Source organism: Neoarius graeffei, chromosome 23 (genome assembly GCF_027579695.1).
Source record: "Neoarius graeffei isolate fNeoGra1 chromosome 23, fNeoGra1.pri, whole genome shotgun sequence".
In the NCBI taxonomy this organism is placed as follows: domain Eukaryota; kingdom Metazoa; phylum Chordata; class Actinopteri; order Siluriformes; family Ariidae; genus Neoarius; species Neoarius graeffei.
In genome coordinates, this window is record NC_083591.1 from 30,449,145 (window position 1) to 30,475,304 (window position 26,160).

General features: G+C 43.2%; 1 protein-coding gene across 6 annotated transcripts in view; it reads right to left on the reverse strand.

Moving 5' to 3' along the window:
- Positions 1–26,160, reverse strand: part of yeats2 (YEATS domain containing 2) — a 217,076-nt gene that overhangs the window by 81,909 nt on the left and 109,007 nt on the right. For all 6 annotated transcript variants that reach the window (XM_060906054.1, XM_060906053.1, XM_060906055.1 and 3 more), the window contains exons 17-20: positions 25,922–26,028; positions 15,470–15,613; positions 832–999; positions 245–560 (exon numbers count right to left, since the gene is read on the reverse strand). In XM_060906054.1, coding sequence (XP_060762037.1) covers positions 245–560; positions 832–999; positions 15,470–15,613; positions 25,922–26,028 — 735 coding nt within the window. The remainder of the gene's footprint in view (positions 1–244; positions 561–831; positions 1,000–15,469; positions 15,614–25,921; positions 26,029–26,160) is intronic.

Here is a 26,160-nt window from a genome sequence, read left to right on the forward strand (position 1 = left end):
ACGGGCTATTTTGTGTAGAATTTTGTGACCAAAAAAAGCAACTCAATCTATTGTAGAATGAATCTGTAACGTAATAAAACGTGGAGAAGGTGAAAGGGGTGTGCAGACTTTCCGGCTTGACTGTACATCATTTTTAAACTTCTTCCACTTTCTTACACGAACATCCTCCTCATGATTTGAATTTCATTCGCCTGTACACTAAAGGAGACGATGCGAGGCTCGGACAAGAAAGTCAGTCAGTCACCTGAAATTGCGGCTGCCGTCTTCCCACTGACTGTGGCTCCTCCCACTAGAGATGCGGCACTGGCCAACGAGGGACTGGCGCTCTTGGGAACACTCACTACAGCTGTTCCTGCTCCCTTTGACAAGCTGATGAGCGGCATGTTGACGCTTTTAGACACCGTTACAACAGCGCCGGTGTTTTTCGCTACGTTAGCTGCTGAGCTGGCACTTTTCGCGGCGCTGATTACTGCAGCCTGATTGGCTGCCATCAGTACAGAGTGCTGTGCAGCTGCTTTAGTACCTGAGGAAGCAGAGGACACTCCGGCTCCCTCTGCTGACTGGAGGGTGAGACACAGGAGAGAGAGAGAGAGAGAGAGAGAGAGAGAGCGCAAGTGAATGGATGAAGGAAGACCAGAAGCAAGGACACACGTCTGTAATCCTTTTTATACTAAGAATGATGTAACACCACAGTCTAGTGTTTCCTCTTTTGTAGCAGCCTTTTTTCTACCATCCTTGAATTAAACTGAAGGCTCCCATGTTCTGAACCATATAATAAAAGGAACACTAGAAACACACACAACACATCCAGCCCATGAGTGTGCATCTCACCTGCTGAGAAGTGGAGGTAGCAGCAGGTGAACTTGAAGTAGTGGCTGTGATGATCCCCCCAGTCAACCTCAAAGTAGTACTGCCTGGTTTGGACAGATGTGTAGCGGTCACTGCCCTCACCGATCCATCAGACAGCTTTACCTGAGAACCCTGGGAGCCGCCAACCACCTGCCAATCAAACCACACGGAACGACACTTCGGCCGGTTACAACGGGGCTTAAAACCAATAATTCAATCCAAAACCATTACTTTGATTAATCATGAACATGGGTCAAGTGCACCTGTTTTGGAATTTTAAAATTTAATGGGAAAATAAAGCTTTGGGGGGGGGAAGAATTATGCTTGGGTGACAAGTTAAAACCCCAATAAAGAGTTAACAGATTTTTAGTAAGATTTCACTCAAGTCAACAGATATTTGGTGACGAAACAAGTCTGTAACTTGTGCTTTGGCTGATACTTTTCTGATTACGTAATCATGCTACATCCTCCTCAGAATATTTGGATAGCAGCACACACACACACGCACACACACACCTCCCCCCAGTTCTGCCCTCTCTGAAACCAGTTTACAATATGCAAAGGAACTGGATGGAAAGAAACCTAAAGAATGACAAATTTAGAACCTTATAATTCCCAGGTCTGTCTGAGAGCCGACGCTTTTAATAAAACAATAAAATATGACATTAAATGGGCGGCACGGTGGTGTAGTGGTTAGCGCTGTCGCCTCATAGCAAGAAGGTCCGGGTTCGAGCCCCGTGGCCGGCGAGGGCCTTTCTGTGCGGAGTTTGCATGTTCTCCCCGTGTCCGCGTGGGTTTCCTCCGGGTGCTCCGGTTTCCCCCACAGTCCAAAGACATGCAGGTTAGGTTAACTGGTGACTCTAAATTGACCGTAGGTGTGAATGTGAGTGTGAATGGTTGTCTGTGTCTATGTGTCAGCCCTGTGATGACCTGGCGACTTGTCCAGGGTGTACCCCGCCTTTCGCCCGTAGTCAGCTGGGATAGGCTCCAGCTCGCCTGCGACCCTGTAGGACAGGATAAAGCGGCTAGAGATAATGAGATGAGATGACATTAAATGCCAGGACGTCATAATTGGGTCTGTCTCAGAAACTGGGTACTGTGGGGGTACCCCACTAAATATACTCCGTCAATAAACTATACAGTTTTGAATGGTGATGTTGGTTTTAATTTGAAATAAAATGATGAAAGAAATAATACAGATAAAACTAAATCTTTGATGTGAATATTCAGAATTTGGCAAAAATTCTGCAAATTTGTGGAAAAATGGCGGCTTGATCTGGGACATGATAAACGGTTGACTGCATCGCGTTCCCTTAAAAAGGTTGTAGTCCACTGAAAAGTCTACAGTTATCACTAATTGTATTTTAAGTTGTAACTTTATACACCTAAGGATTGTTGCGCTCACAGAATAATCATAACCGTAATAAAACATCATGCAAAATATTCCATCACCGCCGTAACTCCATTTTCCGCAGACCCAAAACCAATACGATCGTGTGTTTTGATCTAAACGGAGAGCCTCAGGGTCAAGGTCACTACCTCACCAAAAGTAGCAACTTAAAATCACTACACCATATAAACATTTAGTTATAAATCTGAGATTTTGTTTTTTTTAAAAAACGAAAGTTGAAAGTTAGGTATAGAATATGTTTCTTACAGAATATGTTACGATGGTAGCTGGTCTTGTATGAATTTCTGAGCTATAAAATGAGTTGCGGTCTATTTTTTACCGTAGCGTGTTATTTGTGTGCGGGGAAGGACACACATTAACAATTTGCATGTGTAGAATGGAATTTTCCACTCCAACAGTTAGAAGTTGATCGTGCTTCCATTTGCGGTCTTTCTGTTACGCGGGTGATCTGTTCGGACGTTATCACTGAAAAGGTGAGTTTTGACAGTTTTATTTTGTTTTAGTCTTGCAGTATAAGGCAATAGAATGCTTCTTTTTCTTCTTACTTTCATATTTGGTAGTGTTTGCGTATTTTTGGCCAATATTTTGCAACCATGGTCAATTTAGATGGAACTTTTGATAGAATCCACGGCCAGTCATTTTGCCCCGCCCGGTGCGGTAGTGATGTCCCGTTGCTCGCGCGCCGCAGCAGAGACCCGCGCGACCTTCAGCCGGTACAGTCGCTGTTCTTTTACCAGCGCCGTTATTCTCATCTTTCCGGTGTGTTCTTGATTTTTCCATTGTGTCCTATTTCGCCATATCAAATACCCAAAATGTCTCATATTATTCATATTTAAGTGAATAATCAATTCAGTCGTCATAACTTGGCATTTTTAACCCAAGCAATCAAAAAGAGGAAATTTATTCAGTATTTTCACTCATCTGTGAAGGAGGGGCTTTAATTCTTCATGCTGGAGTTATTTTACATGTAAATCAATTTTACAAAAGCATTTGAATTGTAATCAAAAAAATTTTCCACAGTGGAGGCCAGATAAAGCAAGATACTATCTTTATTCTTATTAAACATGACAAAAGAAACATTGAGTGTTCAGTAAATGCAAAAAAAAAAAAAAAGTAAAATTAGAAAATTTATTTTTTTGACCATAATGTCCCAAATGGGCGGCACGGTGGTGTAGTGGTTAGCGCTGTCGCCTCACAGCAAGAAGGTCCTGGGTTCGAGCCCCGGGGCCGGCGAGGGCCTTTCTGTGCGGAGTTTGCATGTTCTCCCCGTGTCCGCGTGGGTTTCCTCCGGGTGCTCCGGTTTCCCCCACAGTCCAAAGACATGCAGGTTAGGTTAACTGGTGACTCTAAATTGACCGTAGGTGTGAATGTGAGTGTGAATGGTTGTCTGTGTCTATGTGTCAGCCCTGTGATGACCTGGCGACTTGTCCAGGGTGTACCCCGCCTTTCGCCCGTAGTCAGCTGGGATAGGCTCCAGCTTGCCTGCGACCCTGTAGAAGGATAAAGCGGCTAGAGATAATGAGATGAGATGTCCCAAATGAGAGACCGGTTTCTGAGACGGACCCAATTCCATTGTCCTGAAATGTTGTCGGTCATCATGGCACCTAAACATAAATGCACAGTTTACCCCAAACAACTAGAATACAGAGGATTTTATTTCTTGCTTAATCTTCCTTGCAAAATTGACGTGCCAGTTTAAACAGGTTTTTTTTCCGTTTAAAATAAAAAGCACAAAATGAAGCAGGCAGGACAGTTTCATAAGAAGTTGCGTTTATGCCATACCTCTAGTTCTGTTTTTTTTTTTTAAGATCGTGTATGGTTTTGATCTCTACCATCCCACAGGAGCTGTGAAAAATTCAGTTGAGCAGGAATGCAACACACACAAAATGTTCTAAATATCCTGTATAAAAAACCCCCATCACCGTCAAACCTATGTTGTTGACAGACCTCCAGCTACTCCGCTTTACCGAATGCTTCATTTCTCCTTGACGAGCCCGCACTGAAGCAAACGGGTCTGCTGTCAAAATGAAGCAAATGGCCATTGTTGCAGCTCGGCACTTTGATGCCACGCAGCTGTTGGTAACGTGTGAACGTTTTGATAAGTATTTCGGATTACACGGACCGCAGACCAACCGTTTCGATCATCATTTACACGACACTTGATGCCGAAAGCAAACAGCTGCTTTGTAACAGTCAGAATGCTGCTCTCGGCAGCACCACAGATGACAGATGGAACAACACTTGTGCAACCAGTAGCACTTTCTGGAGATCCAGATCTGTTTGACAAATTTCTTCTTGTGTATCGCTTATACAGCCTGCCAGGTTGGATAGGAATTAAGAAAAAAGGAAATTATTTCAGAGCTTTTGTAATAATCAAATGAAGTAATTAAAGGGGAACAGAGGGCAATATATAGAGTAAATATAACAATAAAACACACATTAACGAACCTTATTCAAGACTTACAAAAGTTTTTTGTTCTAAGGTTGGAAAGTTATAGTGTTTTGAAAGTAGCTCGAGCAAACTATTTCCGCAGTTTGAACAGCCCGCCATGATATTAATTTTCTCCAATCAGAATGCACGTTCATTTTCTCTGCGTAACACTCATGACGTATGTATGTGCCTAGTTGTGTTGGCTCATTGAGGCTGGGAATAGCACGTGTGAATCGGAAAGTAGGATGAATTGTAAGCGATCGGCTACACAATGCCACCGTGTGTTGCTTTCGGGTGTAATAACAGGACCGATGGAAAGCATAACGATCCTCCAGACGTGTCTTTTCACTCGTTTCCGCTGAAAAAAACACCAAGCGAGTTCGAGCTTTCTTCTCTTCTTTCGTCATCACCGGAGTCGAGAGTACCTCTCCTAGGTTCAAACTGGTACCCTTCTAAGCCATAGCCTGCTTGCAGTGTGTCTTGCGGGATCTCTTCGTATGATTCGACAGAGCTGTCGCTTTCACTTGATGCGCCCGACGCCATGATTACACGCTTCTCTCCTAGTGCAGTGGGTAGGGCTGACGTCACGGTCTTTTTAAAATGGCGACTCTTGTGCCGTTTAGCGTACCGACTATTATATTTACAATTACCAAGATATTTCGTTGTTTTCTAGTATATAAATTTGATAGAATACTTAAGAATACGTTACTTTGTCACATCAGCAACTGTATATATTATATTTGGTACCCCTTTAAAGAACATATTTGACCGGGCTGTTCTTCCTTCTTCTCACGCCATGCATTTCTTGGCTGGAAGCCTTCAGTTCTGAGGAGAATGTGTTAATGTTTCTGTTACAATGTTAGTTCAGTGGTTTCTACACTATAAGGCAGCGTTGTAGTCAAGTCTTGAGTCCTCGGTGTTCAAGTCCAAGTCATTATAAAAAAAAAAAATCGAATCGAGTCCAAGACTCCAATTGCACCATTTACGTTCGTTTGTTCCTGAACATGACGTATGAACAGGTGAATGTGCTTCTCTTTATCAGGGAGTCCGAAGTATTCTGTCAAGGTGTGTTTATTAATACAAGTGAAGACGGTAAACGATCCAGAACGGCAGGCGAAATCGTAAAACGGGCAATAGGTCGAGCGAGGCACAAACAGGCTATCGTAGAGTCGGCAGGATCAAAGACGAGAAACAGGAAATCAGGGATCAGGAAACTAAGCTCGGTAACGTATCAGCAATGCAACTCAATACTTCGCAAAGTGTGTTTTCACAGTTTTTATAGCGGCGTGCTGTTTGCACCTTAATCCTGTGCAGTCGTTTACAGCGCGCGCGAGAGTCCACTTGGCGCACGTGCTGTCCGGAGCACGCCCGAGAGTCTATCTGATGCACGCACCAAGCCGTGCAGGTGTGACACTCTTACACGAAATTAATGTCGATATAAATATCTTATGCCAAATTATTATGGCATGTTACAAAAAATAAAGAACAAATCCGAGTCCTCGTCTCCGATTTACGAGTCCGAATGCAGTTAACGCACGAGTCAGAGTCATCAGTGCTCAAGTCCGAGTCAAGTCGTGAGTCCTTAAAATTAGGGCATGAGTCGGACTCGAGTACTACAAGCCTGATATAAATAAATAACTTAAAATTAAATAAAAAATACTTATGGTATGAAAGAACAATTGCAAGACAGAGACAGGATGAGGGTGTGTGCGCACATGTACATCAGCTAAATTAAAGCTCAGGCTTTTTTTACCCTGCAGGAAGCACATGCATTAACTTCAGATAAAACAGATAATCAACACACACACACATCTCTGAGAACGAGCACTGGAAGCACACCGTAGGAGGAAGAAAGGGAGAGGAAGGAGAAAATGAGATCAAGGGAATTCAACCAAAAAGTGTGTCAGAGAAAATGAGAAAGCAGGCAAATAGAAAAAGGGAGCTGATGTACCACCACTGTACTACCCAATACTATACTATCAGGGCTCGACATTAAGGACTGCCCGATTGCCCGGAACAAGTGAAACATGCATTCGGGCAAGTGGGATATGTCCCTGACGTGCCCGACCGGGCAAGTTGGAATGAGCATATATTACCAACTAGCACTACAAAAATGAGGCTTTATGATCTTTTAGTTCAGTTCCTAAAAGCGTCCCTCGCTACGTATCCGCCATTATGTCTTGGCTGTTTTCTTAGTCTCGGTTTCATTTACTGCTTTGCAAGTTATGTTATATCCCCCCGCTGTTGTAGTATGGTACGCATACTGTTTATAGACACCTTGTGCATGACGTCACGCATCACGTGATAATTACAGCGGGGGTCAGACAGACACCGTCTTTCATGCAAGCAAGGCTTAATCTGTCTTCAGTATGGTTAATTTTTGTGCCGTTTTTGCTTGTTCAAACAGAGAAATGGATAAAAGGCATTACCGTCTCTCTGCTATCAAGAAAAATGTTAACGAATAGAAGCGAATGTTTCAACAGCAATGAGGAAATGAGTGGTTAAAGAATACGAGGAGAGGAGCTCAGCCTGAAAACTCCAGAGAAATTCACAATTGTATTTAAAACGTATTTTACAAAAACAAAGTCGGAAGTGAGGATGGACGAGTTTGCTTAAGAATCTCGTTTGTTTTTTTTCTGCTTGCATTCGAGTTAGCTCCTTCATGAAAGTGTTTGATTTTCTTAAAGGTGAAGCCGCTTCCTTATTCGACACAGAAAACCCAGATTGGTTTCAAACAACTCGGGCATAAAAATCTCAACAAGGATCGACATGCGCGATAAATCCTGAAAGAACAGAACAGATTAAGAGCAGAGAGAGCTGGAGCTTTGTTTCTGTTATCAGAGGAACACAGTCCTGTGCAAAATATTTATATACCGTTGTTTTTGTGTGTTATATCATCCACCTTTAGATTTATTTTTTTTTAAATTAATTAATTAAAAAAACAAACAAACAAACAAAAAAAAAACCCCGTGCTGCTTCATGACAGACCGGCTGCACTGATTCAATTACAGGTTGCCAGGTCTGTATAAAATACCCGCAACCTACACATTAAACAATTTTAATTCAAACGTTATTCTGTCTGTCATGACGTAGCACTTTTTTTTTTCTTCAACTGAGGGGTGGATGATTTAAAAAAATTATACATAAGTACTCTCAAACACGGTACTGTTCAAAAATCTTGGCACCCTATTGTTTTCTTCATACAGACTGCTATAGATTTCTCTTTTATGATTTCTACATTATCGGGTAATGAGCCTACAGTCTGAGAGAGTTCTACACAAACACACTGAACTTTACAACAGCTGCATGCATGTGAAACGGAAATAATTTCGACTAAGGCAGGAAAAACTATTTTGGATAAAATTGTTATTGTCTGTTAAAAGTAAAAAGTAACCAATAACCAAACTTAATAATAAACTTAATCAATAACCAAACTTCAAATCAATGTGTGATCTTCATTTTATGTTGCAATTCACAATTATTCTATGGTTTTCCGGAAAATAAATAAATAAATAAAAGTAGTACTTCCAAACAGGGGCGGTCTTACCATAGAGGCATAGGTAGGCGGCTGCTTGGGGCCCCCCACCAGCGGTCGTAGTAGGGGGGCCCCCAACCAACCTCAAAAAAAAAAAGAAAAAGCCTCTTATCATGATTCATGAACACTTCAAAAGTATGGTACATTTTACTAATATTCCTAAGAAATATGTTGAAGTAGTAGTTAAAATGTCCAGTTCGGGGGCGTCATGGCTCAGGTGGCTAAAGCGCCATACCATAAATCCGGGGACCCGGGTTCGATTCCGACCCGAGGTCATTTCCCGATCCCTCCCCGTCTCTCTCTCCCACTCATTTCCTGTCCTGTCTCTACACTGTCCTATCCAATAAAGGTGAAAAAAAGCCCAAAAAATATCTTTAAAAAAAATGTCCAGTTCATGGTTATCTGTCCCTACACATACACCCCATACTTTCACAATGAAATGGACTAGTCCATAACGCTGCGCAGCACGAAAGGTAAACACATAGTGACCGGAGTCTGAACAACGCAAAATTGAAAAGGAGTTACCCAAGCGGATCAAAAAAAAAAAAAGCAAAAAGACGCTGAGAAATGTGTGACAATGCTGCCTAAGTTGGGAAACTTTTTTACAACTACTGTTAGCAATAGAGACCGCGACAACAACGTCAACGTCATTCAAAATGCTGAACATGATGCCGGTACAGCAGCAGCAGCTGTGAAGTGGCACTAGCTGAGGAGGATAACGTCAAGCAAGACACGTTGTTGCCACCTTCCATCACCGACAGTGTCAACGTTGACACAAATGAGGTGGAAGAGTTATCCAGTGATGGCCATTTTGACACCGATGATGATGACCATATTGTTAGTTGGTGACAATGTTTTTTTATTACTATTATATTACATTTTCCTACATCTGGCTGTGCACCATGTACGTGTGAAGACCTGTGAGAAGACATCAACAAGTAGGACTCTGTGATGTGGAGAACAATCTCTCTTTTCTCTCTCATAGACTCTCTCATTCATTCACTCACCCTCTCTGTCTCACACACAGAACACTCTCTCTCTCTCTCACACGGTCTCATTCTCTCTCACTCACTCACTGACACATACATTCACATGGCTATGGAGTTGCTTAGAGCCAAATGCCACCTCATCTCTCCTCAGTCCACACTTCTTACCTCCCCTCACACACTCACTCACACACACACACACTCACTGACTCACTCACACTCACTGAAGGCCAATTTATGCTGACAACCCAGTCCTCGCAGATAGCGTCGCAGATAGTGTCTGTGTAGCCCCCCCACCTTTGCAGACGCTCTGCGCGCACCTCCCAAAAATTGTGACCACCGCAGAAGCCTCGCAGACAGCGTCGCAGACAAGAGGGCTCTGATTGGTCCACTCTACATCCGCTGTACACGCACTTCCGCTTCCCTACTTTCCCGGTTTGTTTTGTTTTCACGACCGGCATTTTTAAAAACACGAGCGAAGATGGAGCAGCACGAAGAGCGGTTGATCGAGGAAGTGAGGAAGTACGGACATCTATACGACTCCAGTTCTAGTCATTATAAGTAACCGGAGGATAAACACTCCACTAACCACACCCACCAACTACTCCTAGCGACTTCGACCCCTTGCGTTGTGGCGGTGAATAACATCGCGCACGCCTATTACTCCCCACTCAACGATAAATTACAACTGTCTGCGAAAAGCTGTCTGCGAAAGCCTTGTCGCAAGAGCATGCAGAGGCCTTCACACACACAGAGAAACACTCACTCACACACAAAATCATGTACATAGTTTTATTTATAGAATGTTTGAAATGTTCTGATCTTTAAAAAAAATAAACAGTGCTGGTTTTCCTGGCATTTTGGCAAAGACAGATGTTATCTGAAATCTTGTTCTCTGTTGGGTTCCATCATGACTATTAGTTTGTGTAGTGCTACACTTTGTGTGTTCTCTGCTTTCCATCTTCATTTTGGAGTAAAGAAGTGTATGCAGGGTTTAAAGGGGAATGGTTTTTTTCTCCTCTCCAACCTTTACTTCCCTATAGATTAGCTTTAGCTGCCTATCCACCATGCAGTCGGTACATTGTTTTGTTTCGGATCGGATGGGGGGGGGCCCATACATACCTTCGCCTGGGGCCCCCAATTTGCTAAATCCGCCACTGCTTCCAAAATAGGGGGAAAATGATAATATTGGGGGGCGAGTGGAAATTAACCCCCACTTGCCCCCAGGGCAAGTGGGTTTAAAAGTTAATGTCGAGCCCTGTACTATCAACAACCTAAAAAGTCCAGTGTGAATAAGCTTCCAATCAGGATCCTACAAAAACACCACTTCCTGCCAACAATAATATATTCATATCATATAACCAGTCCTATTCTAACACCAAGGGATTGGTAGTATTTCAAATGCGTACCGGAAGTAAACAATGCTAAATCTGATGCCCAGAGAAGAAGAAGAAGAAGAAGAGGAAGAAGAAGGAGGGGGTGCTACCTGAAATTTGTATCACAATCTGTTCATTTTGTCATCGTTTTTAAAAGTGCAAAAAATAATTTGCATCAAAAATCTCACACGGGTGGATTCCGGAGCAGGCGCTCGCTCACTTCTCATCAACCTCTCTAGAAGAGTTCATGAACACACGCACGCACGCACCCACGTACCCCTTTGCTGTACGGCAGCACTTGACGCAAATCAATCCTACAATTTAAAAAGAAAATCTCCTTTAAAACAATTCCAGTGGCCTTGATGGCTTTGCCTAGATTTATTACTCGTATGGCAATTTCGGTTTTAACATTAATCTTTAATGCTAAACTTTTTACTCATTAAGTTTCTAAATCTTTCTTCTACTTGTACACAAACATCCTGCTTGTAAATCAGGGCTGGGTTCAAAAGATCGATCCACGATCCGATATCGATTCACGTTCAAAAAATACGAGATCGATTCAAAAATGTGTGGATCGATCTCTTCCAGGTGGCTATAGTCCACTTGCATGTAACGTCACAGCCGATCCAGATTGTAAACAGACGCCATATTTCCGCCATCGGAATTTACCGACACTGACTTGCGTTGTTTTTCACCCAAATCTGCAAATATTACCGTGCCACAATGCCGGAGAGTTGTATGGCATATAAATGCCACAACAGGAGAGGTCAGAAATCGGGAAGAAAGTTTCATAGGCTGCCACGGGACCCTGACAGGCGCGCAAAATGGATTGCTGCTATCAGGTATACCATATATACAGTAATAGTGATAGACTACTGATACTTGATCTAACTGATAATATAAAATATTCAACCATAATCGGCTGGTCAGTGCTATACTAGATACTACTGATATATCTAGTATCAGCACTAGTACTCAATACTTAAGTGACTTACCCGTCCAATGAGGATTGTTATTTTCTTGTTTACAAGATGCCACATCTGAGTCGCTGACAAATCCTGAATTTCTGTAAAGATAACTGTGCAGAGATTTATAAGCATGCAGTGCTTCACCACTGAACAGCGACGGAAAGTTAATGAGGTAATTATACACGTCTGGGTATTCCACCTCTGGCAGTTCAATATCCACTGACACGGTCGTGAAAACTCCGTCCGGTAAGCCATAAGGGTCACTAATCTGTAGATCGTTTATTTTAGACATATATCTAGTTATGTGTTCATTAGAAAAATGAGCCGTGTAGTCCGTCGGTTGAAATTGATCCATTTTGTACACGAGTGCAGCAGTATTCAGCTGTGCTGTTGACCGACAAGATGGCGGCTGTTTACATTCCAGCCGGGATTCGGTCACGTGACTGCAAGAGCTCCATAGGGACTATTTTCTCAACCGCGCAAGGACCGCTATAAAAAGCGGGTGCCGGCAAACGAAACCGAAACTTAAGAACGCGAGATGGCTGAAGCTGCACAGCTAAAATCACTGCCTGGCCTGAAAGCTGATGTATGGCATTACTTTGGATTCAAACATTACGAGGACAGAGACGAACTCGACAGAACAAAAGCAGTGTGCAAACTGTGCCACATAGAGGTAAAATATAGTAGCAATACAACCAATCTCCGCAACCACTTATCCAGGCACCAAGCCGAAACAGTTTCAGCTAAACCTGCGGCGAATCAAACTGCACTGGAGAAGGCATTTGGTGTTAAATTTCTTTCAAATTCTCAGCGTGCCTTGAGCATAACCGAGGGTGTCGGAATATTTATTAGTAAAGACCTACGCCCCTACAGTGTCGTACTGTAGAAAATGCTGGATTCAAACTACTGGTGAAGAGACTGGAACCACGCTATGTCCTGCCCAGCCGCAAACATTTGAGCGAAACTGTTATCCCAAAAACGTATGCGAAAACAAAAGACACACTTGCACATTCGCTGAAGTCTGCCGAGAGGGTGGCGTTGACCTGCGACTGCTGGACCTCAACAAATACCGTGGCATATCTGACTATTACGTGTCATCACATTGACGAGGAATGGAGGCGAGTCTCAAGCGTTCTACAGACCAGAGCAGTTGAAACGAGCCACACTGCAAGTAACCTTGCTGATCTGCTCACCGAAGCCATACAGGAGTAGGAAATATCTGACAATTTTTTTATTTTCTTTGTGGTCATTGTTGGTTAGTTCTGGTCATTGTTTTAATCCTGCCATGGGTATGTTAATCAACCAAAAGATGGCCACCAGCTGTCATGGTTACACTCTGACACTTATCAGTCAAGCATCATTTCTTACACAATTGCTGTGGTTGCTGAGGTGCTTTTTTTTCTCTTTTTGGTCAGAAACCCTGCCATGGGTATGTTATTCAACCAAAAGAGGGCCACCGAATGTCATGGTTTTGATTTAGAATTCAAATAAAACCTGGATTTTTTTTTCATTCCAAAATAAATTCTTTAAATCCTTGACTCTTCTCTCTCTGCGTGTCCCTCTTACACACACACACACACACATACGGGGCTGTTCCTGTCAATAGGGACAGTTTTTACTTTAAAGGGGAACAGAGGGCAATATTGAGGTATTTCACCTGCCGTCACAGGGTCACGTGACGCCCCGGTGTCCGCCATTTTGAACGTCAATCTAGCTAATGTCAACAACAGTAGCTGGTATGTTACTGTAGCAATGTTTACGTTCAGTCATTTGGATGACTGTTAAAACCTTTCAGTCTCAAGTTTTTCCTTTACTGGATTTACTAGTTTACTGAGCTAGCACACCGGCCGCCGGCAGACTAGCATGCACTAGCTCCCAGCTTGCCCGAGCACGCTAGCTCAGTAAACTAGTAAATCCAGTAAAGGAAAAACTTGAGACTGAAAGGTTTTAACAGTCATCCAAATGACTGAACGTAAACATTGCTACAGTAACATACCAGCTATGATGATGTTGACATTAGCTAGTGCTAACGGCTAGCTGCTAGTACACTGCTACAACACAGACACCGACCCTAATAATACAGTTCTTGGTCATTGCCTGGTAACAGCAAATTTATAACGGGCCATGTCTCAACAGACTAAGAAGTTATTTCAATGACATTTAATAACATTTTGTTTATCCTGAGGACCGAAAGTAAATGAAAATGTGAACAAACCTTAGCTGTAATCAGATGGCGACCACCGGCTCCAGGGACGACCCGCTGATGTAGGCATGTTACCCAGCCTGACACAAAATATTTGTCGGCATCCAAACTCTTATACGCTTTCAGATCAATACCTGTGTATGGCGATGGGTTTTTAACGACATAGGTATACAGATCATGTGGGCCGAAGTCAGGTAAAGACGAGGGCTTCGTGTACTTCCGTACGTCAGTGAACAATCCTGGTGGAAGCAGGTAAACGTCGTTCTCTAAGCCTGCTAACCTCAATTTTTGCAAATACCTCTCCCTCTGCTCGCCCTGTAAATGCCCTACGTCGCTGGATAGTGAAGGTGTTTTCTGCATCTCGCTCCTTTTTCTTTTATGTTTTTCGTTTGTCGCCTTCCTCGCATTCAAACTGATTCGAGCCGTGACGTCCAAAATGGCAGCCTCACATGACTTGGTCACGTGGGTGAAAAACCTCAATATAGAGTAAATATAACAATAAAACACACATTAACGAACCTTATTCAAGACTTACAAAAGTTTTTTGTTCTAAGGTTGGAAAGTTATAGTGTTTTGAAAGTAGCTCGAGCAAACTATTTCCGCAGTTTGAACAGCCCGCCATGATATTAATTTTATCCAATCAGAATGCACGTTCATTTTCTCTGCGTAACACTCATGACGTATGTATGTGCCCAGTTGCGTTGGCTCATTGAGGCTGGGAATAGCACGTGTGAATCGGAAAGTAGGATGAATTGTAAGTGATCGGCTACACAAACTGGTACCCTTCTAAGCCATAGCCTGCTTGCAGTGTGTCTTGCGGGATCTCTTCGTATGATTCGACAGAGCTGTCGCTTTCACTTGATGCGCCCGACGCCATGATTACACGCTTCTCTCCTAGTGCAGTGGGTAGGGCTGACGTCACGGTCTTTTAAAAATGGCGACTCTTGTGCCGTTTAGCGTACCGACTATTATATTTACAATTACCAAGATATTTCGTTGTTTTCTAGTATATAAATTTGATAGAATACTTAAGAATACGTTACTTTGTCACATCAGCAACTGTATATATTATATTTGGTACCCCTTTAAAGTGACCTTATGAATCGGAATCGAATCGATCCAGGAAATCTGGATCGATTCCCAGCCCTAAAATTGATCACTGATTGAAAACACATGCATGAGCTTTTATCGGATAACACACACACACACACCCCTCTGAAAACAAGCTGGGGGGAAAAAAAACACTATGGAAAGAAGAAAGGAAGACAAATGAGTTCAAGAGAAGACAAGATCAATAAGCTAATGTGACCAGTGTTTGGGAACACTCCATGAAGAGCAAAGCTGCACCTATAAGTACACAGACTCACCAGAAAAACGTTTAATGATTTCACACGCTCACTTATTAAAAGGATGAGAAGTATTCACAGCTCTCACTCAAGCAACTCAGCTAAGACTATTTTCGCCGGTAAGCTGTTTTGCGACAACACAATAGAAAAAAAAAAAAAACACTGTATAGATTGGGATACAGAATTTTGCTTCTAACAAACTTGCGAAACTAAGAATAATCACAAGCATGAAACTTTGCTTCTATAAATATTTGACCTGATGTCCACTCATATGGCGTATCGGTCTATATGCTGTTGGAAATGGAGGAAAAACCTATCCATCTCTTTTTTTTTTTTTAAAGAATGACTTGTTCACGACCCATACCTGAGCCAGGATGGCTGCCTTCTGTCCTGCTGTGACCCGAATGGCCTGCTGGGTAACGGAGGTGGGACTAGACGCGGCATGACCTGTGGAACTGGCTGTGCCCTGTTTCCCGGAACCCCCTGGCTGGCCAACCAGAAACGTGCCCTGGAAAGATCAATAATGAAAGGGGTCACTACAGTACAGACCGAGATTTAAATGTTCTCTACCAATCGGTTGTGTGTGTCTCAGAACAGCGTGGGCGGCGAACAGTTCATCTGCCAATTTCAATAACTGAAGGCTAAAGATATCACACAAAAGACAGACCGAGACACAGAGAGAGATATTATACTCTCCCCTCAAGACTGTACGCAGCAGAAGCATAAGGAAACATTTTACATAACAGCTAGCCGACATTTTATATGTAGTTCGTCGTCCGAAGTCGTAAAGTAAAAACTACAGAACCATGTCCTTCATTGGGAATAGTCGCACATCTGCTAATTCACGTAATTATCCAAATCAGCCCGTCACGCGGCAGCAACATGATGCATAAACATCTTCAGCTAATGGCAAACATCAGAATGGGGGAAAAACTATGATCATGGCATGGTTGTTGGTGCCAGATGGGCTTATTCGATTATTTCATAAACCGCTGATCATCTAGGATTCCGATTTCTGCTGTGACATGCAGATGGTAGGGTCAGAATGTAGTGTCAACGGCCTGAATCCGTAGACCCAAGCGGCCCGTCAGCAGTTCGGGCTGCTGCTGGTACAACCCTACATTCACACTGAACGCAGCGAGGGCATCGAAACGACCAGAAGTCAGTCATTTTCTATGTGAGCCAGCGTCTCTTGGTGACGACCAGCGGCATGACCGTTGGCGGCACATTTTGGACGGTGGGGCCCTCAGAATGAAGCTGAAGTCTGGGCAATTTTACGGTCATGAGCTAGGTCACAATTCAGCGGCAACCAATCTGAATTTAGAAGTGCCCTGCTCTAAAGAATCCTACAGAACAGAGTTATCTATATTTTGGTTGTTCTGTTCAAACCGTTCCCAAGTACGATGGAGGAGAGCAGTGGTGGGTTTCACCATTATTTATAAATGTGTCCGTTTGCGTACAGGGACATTAAAAAAAAACCCACAAATAAACTGCATGATGATTTTGACTTCGTATCAACAAGTGTCACACCACACACAGGCCCTTCAATTACACGAAACCTGCGACAGATAACGTCATAGGTGCCCAAATTAAGGTCAAGCGCCCAAAATATGCTAACAAAAGTAAAAAACAAACAAAAACAAAATACAAAAACCCCGGAAATGTTGATTAAATAAACTTGGCTGCATAAAACCCAATGTCTTGACTTTCTTCTTTAAAAACACAGAAATTAGCGAGGATTAGCATGCATTTCTCGTAATCGATGCCAAATCTGCGCCATTCCCATGTTGTTCCGGGTCCGTCGAACTAGTTGTAAGCCTCGCGCAGAGCACAAACTCTCCATCAACGGTGATGGGCACGCCATGATTTCGTTGAGGAGCGAGACTTGCGTACCAAAGACCGGAGTGAGATTTCCACATTAGGTAAATCTTCTTTCTTCTTCTTTTATACCGTTGTATGGCGGTTGGCAAACAGCTTATTTTTGTCATGTACATCAAGAGGGATTAATGCTGTAGATATTTTGCAATAAAGGTAAAAATAACATAACATTCACCATGGGCGGCACGGTGGTGTAGTGGTTAACGCTGTCGCCTCACAGCAAGAAGGTTCGGGTTCAAGCCCAGTGGCCGGTGAGGGCCTTTCTGTGTGGAGTTTGCATGTTCTCCTCGTGTCCGCGTGGGTTTCCTCTGGGTGCTCCGGTTTCCCCCACAGTCCAAAGACATGCGGTTAGGTTAATATGGGACGGCCTTGGGCTGAGGTGCCCTTGAGTGAGGCACCGAACTCCCAACTGCTCCCCGGGTGCTGTTAGCATGGCTGCCCACTGCTCTGGGTACGCGTGTGTGCTCATTGCTCATGTGTGTGTTCACTGCTTCAGATGGGTTAAATGCAGAGAGGAAATTTCACAAGTGTGTGATGAATAAAGTTGTGCTCTCTTTCTTCATAACTTTGTAGCTAAAAAAGCAGCAGCAGGTTTAAACAGAGCGCTGGGAAAACAGCACTTTGCGCGTGCAGAAAAGCCCAAATGACCCTGTATCACAACGGAAAAAAAACAGATTCAGAAATACAGGGTGTCGCCCAAATTATGTAATTGAAAGGCCGGACACAAATGGCTTTTAAGAAGAACAACAACTTTATTCATCACACGCTTGTGAAATTCCTCTCTGCATTTAACTCATCTGAAGCAGTGAGCACACACACATACCCACAGCAGTGGGCAGCCATGCTAACAGCGCCCGGGGAGCAGTCAGGGGTTCGGTGCCTCGCTCAAGGGCACCTCAGCCCAAGGCCGTCCCATATTAACCTAACCGCGTGTCTTTGGACTGTGGGGGAAACCGGAGCACCCGGAGGAAACCCACGCGGACACGGGGAGAACATGCAAACTCCGCACAGAAAGGCCCTCGCTGGCCACTGGGCTCGAACCCGGACCTTCTTGCTGTGGAGCGACCGTGCTAACCACTACACCACCGTGCCGCCCACAGTTAATTAATGTCGTTAGTCCATTTTCTTACCAAACATGTATCATAACTGTTCATTCTTTTCCTTCATCGATCGATTTCTGAAACGTTTAAGGAGATTTCATGAGGTTACCCTACTTGTGGTCAGTTGGCACAAAGATGCCAGCTGACATGTCCGTTTGCTTTGCGTCGCCTTTAAATCAAGTTTGCAAGAGGAAGCATTCTGAATGACCTTATAGCCGCCCATTTCGACTAAATCACAGAGCATGCACGAACTTCGACAGCGTGGTTGGTAAAGCAGCCAGAGTTCATTTTAACGCTCTTGCTGTGTTTAGTATGAATGTAACATAATGGTGTGGGAAATGGTGTATTTTGGCAAACTTTGGGCTAGTTAATTCCAATTGAGCATTGTGTGAACGACGCCACTTATCTGATTAAAGCCTCGGTCACAACCGGCCGTACGTGCTCCTACGGCCGGTCTACGTGCAAAAAACGCAAGAAACACACGGAGGGCGCGCGTGTGACGTGCTGATTTTCGAACCGTAGACCGGCCGCAGAGGTTCTTTGTCATGTCAAACAAACTCTACGGGCGCTTACGTTTTATTCAGGTTGCAAGACAAACTTACGGCCAACGTGCGTCTTTCTCCACGAACAAAAAAAACGCAGCAATTTGGGAAATGCCAAAAATCGCACGGCCAAAAAATCGTACGTCCGGTTGTGACCTAGGCTTTATTACTGCCTACTGCATGGCCACAGTTTACACACCCTGCAAAACTACTTCCAGCATGATAACGGGCCATGTAACGGGGCACAAGTAATTGTTGATTGCTTCCAAGAACATTACAATTCAATCAAAGTCCTTCCCACGCCATGTGGCGCATAGGGTGGCGCCGATCTCCATTTCCGTAGCCCTCGGCCTCTCGCCTATACATAGGTAGGGTTACAGTGGGGGGCATGTCCTCTGGTAACCGCGAGAGTTTGACTCTCCACTTGCATCTGTATTGCAGCGTGCCTTGCCAGACGGCAGTAGGCACCATTTTTACGATGGTCTTTGGTATGACCCGACCGTGAGTAGAACTCGCGATCTCCCGATCGAGAGGCGGACACGCTAACCACTAGGCCAACTCGCGGTACAACATTACAATTATTTCAGAACAGGACATTCACAGCATGAATGTACAACTGACAAATGAAATTTGCAGCAATTACGTAACGCGATCATGGCAACAAGGACCAGAAACTCAAAGGAATGTTTCAAAGACCCTGTGGAATCAATGCCACAAAGAACTGAGGCTATTCTGAGAGAAAAGTGGGGTCCTACAGTACCTAGTATTACCAAGTTGTAAAAAGGCAACAGCATCATTACTTTGCCAGTGGACGATGGTGACGCACTCTTAGGTGGTGTTTACATTAGACCGTATCCGTCTCGTTTTCGTCGCGGATGCACTGTCCGTTCACATTAAAACGCCGGGAAACGACTCCACAGGCGGAACAACTTGAATCCGCCAGGGCCCACGTATTCAATCCATTACGTATCTGATCCGGTGCTGTGTAAACATTGAGGAACGAGGAAACGCAGTGCTGAGCTCTAGCTGACGTCGTCATTGGACAACGTCACTGTGACATCCACCTTCCTGATTCGCTGGCGCTGGGATCACACACACAGCGGCTCAGTCCCGAATCACTGCTCGTGCGCTTCACTCGCGCGCTCTGTGAGCTGCGCAGGGCCGGAGTGCGCACCCTCCAGAGGGCACTCGCTGTTCAGGGCGGAGTGATTTGGAGCGCAGGAGGAAGCGCTGAGCCGCACTTTACACATTTCAACTTATTTACCTCCTTTAGGCGCTTAAACTCAGTGAGAACATGAACATCACAGCCAGGTGTGTTTATCTGCTGGAGAAGGTGTTCGCTTGCCATCCTTCCACTTGCAAGTGGTGAGTGACTTGAGCATGCCCGATATGCACTGGGATCATGTGACGTGCCGTCTAATTAGTCATGTGATTAGCGTATCCGTGTATTGGCGTTGCTGTGTGCACGCGAATCGTTTTAAAAACGTTAATCTGATGATCCGCTGATACGGTCTAATGTAAACCCCACCTTAGTGCTTCCACTAATCTCATGCAGAAATGTGAATGCTAAAGCACGCACGGAAATGTATTCCTAATCTCAAATTAATACACTTGTTACAGCTGACAAGATCATAAGGAATACAAAAAAGTGACTTGAAGCACTACTTCCCACGGCAGCCGGTACAGAAGGTAGGAAGATCTTCCACACGCGAAAAATAACGAGACAGCACTGCCAAGCTCCTCTCTGCTGCACTGGTGTCGCACTTGATGCAAATCAGCAAGAACTGCTGAAGCTCTGTGCTGTGCAAAGACCGCGACGGACAGGTCTGGGCCTGTGTTTGATGGCAACGAGGCTTGAAGCAGATCGCAAAAATCTAGGAAAGGAGTGGAGTAGAGCACAACCACAGGCAGGAAGTAGGATCTGGGTATATGACGGTTCTATTTGAGAGGGAATAAACTGAGTATAGAAGAATTATGACTGACTTCCTTTAAGACGTGCAATTACATTTTTAGTTTACCTATAAAAATGGCCTTATAATAACGGCCATTCAGGACAAAAGAAGAAGAAGGGCTACTTGTTTACTTAAATTCAGAACTTTTTTTTTTAGGATGTAATTATCATACATAATTTACAGTCCCTGACAAGAGTCTTGTCACTTATCCATTTTGTAGAAACAACAGCTTATAACCTGACTTTTAATTAATCCATCGGTTTTAGAAATGGCTCATATGAAAGCTAAAACCCTCCCAAATTATGTTTAATACATTAAAATAAATCTGCTTCACTGAAGAAAGATTGGGGTCAGTCCATGAAATGATGTTACTTTTCATTGGTCCGGGTTTACATAATCATTTCATCTTTAATTTCCATGATTTAAAGAAATATTTAGCAGATTATCCATAAATATTGTTTGAAGAAATAAAATAAATAAAAAAATGAAGTTTTCTTTTGAAATAAAGAAATGTGAAACATTTTCTTCCCCTGTGACTGGACATGGATGACACGTTTTTTGTGACATGGAATATTTGCTGACTTTGAGCTTAAATAAACCTTCATTACTTTCTGAGAATTTCAATAAAATTAGTTTCATGGCACTTGCAATTTAGTTTTACACTCACATAATAAAGTTAAGAAGGTTCTATAAACTATTTAGCTTCGAATTCATCCACTAAAAATAGGTTGTGAACGTAACATTGTGATGTCCTACCGTGTTACGTTAGAAACCAGGCTTATAAAAAATGATAAAACGAGTTGAAATCATGATTGATGTTTTTAATATAAAGAAGAATATACTATAAAACGATGTAGGTAGAAAGAAATTTAAACAAACGGCAATAAAAGAAATTATCGATGTTTTTTCGCACATCCTAACTTGGCGTCCACTCACTTCCTGGTTCGTTCACAACCTGCGAGACCTATTTACTCAATCTAGGTCAGCTGAACTGACGCGAGAGAACTTCTCGCGGGATCTCACACACCACAACACGTGCTCTAGAGAAGTGCAGATATAAGTGTGACTAAGTAAAGTAATGAATTCAATAATCTCATTTACCCCATATAGGATGAAACTGTTTCCTGTTAATGACTGTTGTTATTGTTCAAATCTTAAAGAGATTTTATGAAGTTTGTGAAATACTGGTATTTCATATTTTCAGTGTTTATGATGTTGAACTAATATTTCTAATGAATTCTTATTCAGTGTTAATGTTTAAAGTAAGCAAATAAAAGCAAAAAATTGATTTTATCAATATTTTTCCTTTATTTTTAAAAGCTTGTTCGTGTCCTTGTTACATTAGCAACCGGGTAAATATTTATGGATTTTATCATACATTGTAGAGCAGGAGTTATCTTAACAACTATGTTATATTTTCTTATATGGTCAATGCTTCATGGAAATAAAAGTTGTTTTCAGTTGTAAATTGTTTTAAGTGACTCCCTCTATGTCACATTTTGGTAACCCCATTTCATGGACTGACCCATTGATCATTTAATGAACACAGAAAGGTCGGATTTTGGCAAGACAAAAGTTTTGTCGCCTACAGAGTGTAATGTGAAAATTGAACAAATAATTTACTTCAAATACAAAAATATGTTGCATAACATCAGTGAATTAAGTAGTGGTGCTGTGAGATCCAGATTTAATATCTTGTATGACTTCCATGAGCTTGAAGGACTGCATCCGTGCGGTTCGACAATGATTCATACAATTTATTGATGAAGTCATCAGGAATAACAAAGAACGCAGTCTTACATGCCTCCCAGAGTTCATCAAGATTCTTTGGTTTCGTCTTCCATGCTTCCTCTTTCATTCTACCCCAGACATGATCAATGATGTTCATGTCTGGTGACTGGGCTGGCCAGTCCTGGAGCACGTTGATCTTCTTCGCCTTGAGGAACTTTGATGTAGAGATGGAAGTATGCGATGGAGCACCATCCTGCTGCAAAATTTGACCCCTTTTATGGTTGGGAATGTAAGAGGTGGCCAATACTTCTTGATATTTTAGGCTATTGATATGGCCTTCCACCCTGCAAATCTCTCGCACACCCCCATACTGGATGTAACCCCAGACCATGATTTTTCCGCCACCAAACTTAACTGTTATCTGGGTGAATCTCGGGTCCATGCGGGCTCCAGTAGGTCTCCTGCAATATTTGCGGCGGCTGTGATGTAATTCAACCGAAGATTCATCTGAGAAATCCACCTTCTGCCACTTTTCCAGCGTCCATCCTTTTAGCAGGCTGCGGGCCTTGGCAAATGCCACACGTTTTCTTAATTGCCCTTTCTTTAGTGCTGGTTTCTGGGCACTGATTCGATCATGGAGGCCATTTCGAGGCAGAATTCTACAAACTGTTCTGGTTGACACGGGGACTTGAGGTGGCCAGGCCTGGTGGAGCTCTGCTGCAGTGAAAAAGGGGCTGGCCTTGGATTTTCGAGCCAACAAACGGTCCTCCCGAGCAGTTGTCTTGCAGGGTCTGCCGGACCTGGGCTTGTCAAAAACATCTCCAGTCTCTTCAAATCTTTTTCTTATTCTTTGTACTTGACGCTGAGACACATTGAAGGTGTCAGCCACCTCAGCAGTGGATCTGGTCTTCAGCCTCTTGATAATCAACGCTTTGGTCTCAGGGTGAATCTTAAGGCCTCTGCATGCTCTTGCGACAAGGCTTTCGTAGATAGCTTTTCGCAGACAGTTGTAATTTATCGTTGAGCGGGGAGTAATAGGCGTGCGCGATGTTATTCACCGCTACAACGCAAGGGGGCGCGAAGTCGCGAAATCGCTAGGAGTAGTTGGTGGGTGTGGTTAGTGGAGTGTTTATCCTCCGGTTACTTATAATGACTAGAACTGGAGTCGTATAGATGTACGTACTTCCTCACTTCCTCGATCAACCGCTCTTCGTGCTGCTCCATCTTCGCTCGTGTTTTTAAAAATGGCGGTTGTGAAAACAAACCAAACCGGGAAAGTAGGGAAGCGGAAGTGCGTGTACAGCGGATGTAGAGTGGACCAATCAGAGCCCTCGTCTGTGACGCTGTCTGCGAGGCTTCTGCGGTGGTCACAATTTTTGGGAGGTGTGCGCAGAGCATCTGCGAAGGTGGGGGGGGGCTACGCAGACGCCATCTGCGAGGACTGGGTTGTCAGCATAAATTGGCCTTTAGGCATGTTGTCAGAGGTCAAGTTGCAGTTGATGTGAAGGTCTGGTGTGCTGGGGTTCTTTTTATACACACCCACTAATTGATTGATCAATTATTGATCACAGGTGAGGCTGTAATCTAGGATTGGGTGCATCATATGACAAGGCGACAAGACTTTTGTCTTTGCAAAAACTGACTCAGTGGGCTTTACCAAGCTGTGAACGTTAGAATGCTTTTCAGCAGTTTCGTTTGGCACCAAAACATTATTTCAAAAGCTGTTGGGATTGAAATTAGCCATTTCTTGTCAAAAAAAAATAAAAAATTGATTAGACATAATTTGAGGGGCACTTAAGGTCAACTTGTACCCAAGCGACAAGACTTTTGTCAGGGACTGTAGACAGAAGTAGAAGAATTAAAATGATTAGAACAAAACATAAAAGTTAAAAAAAAAAAAAAAAAGTATGCCATAAATGACAGCCCCCTTTTTAATCAAAGCACACAAGTGTCATTTATGCAAAAACTTCCTGAAACGCACGTGATGTCTAATAAAAGTAGAAAATGGGAATTTGGCAGTGGATTCTCATCTTCAAATATGTACAGCTGTGGTCAGAAGTTTACATACAGTGACATGAACGTCATCTTGGATATTAAAGTCATGGCAATATTTGGGCTTTCAGTCATTTCTTTGAACTGTTCTTTTTCTGCGGCAGAATGTACAGCATACAGCTTTGATTAAAAAAAATAAAACACTAGAATTCGGTGCACAAGTTTTCATTTTCTTTGGGTTTTCTGAAGTCAACACAGGGTCAAAAATATACATACAGCACACCTGATATTTGGGTAAAATGTCTCTTCGCAAGATTCACCTTGACCAAACATTTTTGTTTACCATGAACAAGCTTCTGGCAGAATTCTGGTTGGATATTTCACAACTGTTTTTTTCCTTGGCATGGACTCGGTCCATATATTTTCAATAGGGTTGAAGTCAGGACTTGTTTTAAGCTTAATGTTAGCCTGCTTTATCCTCCATAACCAGCTCTGATGCATGTTTGGGTTCATTGTCCTGTTGTAACTCCCAAGTCGTGTTCAAGTTTCTGATGGTTTATGCTGAAGAATTCTGAGGTCGTCGTCCTTCTTCATTATTCCATCCACTTTGTGCAATGAACCAGTTCCACTGGCAGCAAAACAGACCCAGAGCATGATGATCCTAACCACCACCAGCAGCTGGTACAGTGCCCCTCTGTACATGGTGGTCATTGTGGCCAAACAACTCAATCTTTGTCTCATCTGACCATACGGCTTTCCTCCAGAAGGCTTTTTCTTTGTCCGTGTGCTCAGCTTCAAACTTTAGTTAAGCTTCAAGGTGTCAATTTTGGAGCAGGGGGTTATTTCTTTGATAGCAGCCTCTTAGTTCATGGTGATCTGAACTGTAGACAGTGATCCATCAGCTTCCAGTTCATGGCAGGGCTGTGCCATGGTGGTTCTCAGGTTGTTCTTGACCATCCAAACCAATTTCCTTTCAGCTGAGGGTGACTGTTTGGGTTTTCTTGAAGCAAAGTGGCTTGGCAAAGTGACTACACCTCACAATAACTTGCATACAATTGTTTGAACTGATCTTGGAATTTGCAGTTGTTTAGAAATGGCTCTAAGAGACATTCCAGAGTTCTGTATATCTGCGATCCTTTTTCTCAGATCTGCACTGAGCTCCTTGGACTTTCCCATTTTACTGTGTGCTGGTCAATCCAATGAGTGCTGTAAACAAACCCTTTTTATGAAGGCACAGAGAAACTACCAGCTGTAGTCAATCATGATCACTAACAGGAAGTTCAGAGACCTCGGCCTTGGCAAGACAAGACATATTTTGGAAGTTTCAGCACCTCTGAATTAATAATCTAAGTGACCGTGTGTTGATTTCAGAAAACCCAAAGAAAATTAAAACTTGTGCACCAAATTCATGTTTTGTTTTTTAATTAAAGCTGTGTGCTGTACAATCATTCTGCCACAGAAAAAGAACGGTTCAAAGAAATGACTGAAAGCCCAAATATTGCCATGACATTCATATCCGAGATGACGTTCATGTCACTGTATGCAAACTTCTGACCACAACTGTACGTACTATGAATGCTCGAATAGTATTTGAACTGTGTGACGTGTTCTGGTGCATCACCTGTGGGGTCTGTTTCAGTATGTATGAGGTGCAGGACAGGCTGCTGGATCCAGAGCTGCTGCTGGACGACTGAGCAGAACCAGATGATGAACTCTGAGACTGGTGCCCTGGGGGGATAAAAATAAATACACCGAGTGCTGTTTCTAGGATTTCACCAGAGAACCACAAGTTTCACAGGAAGTCCCAGCCAAAAGGCCATGAAGCGTCACTTCATTACCAAGGTTCCCAATTAAAATAAA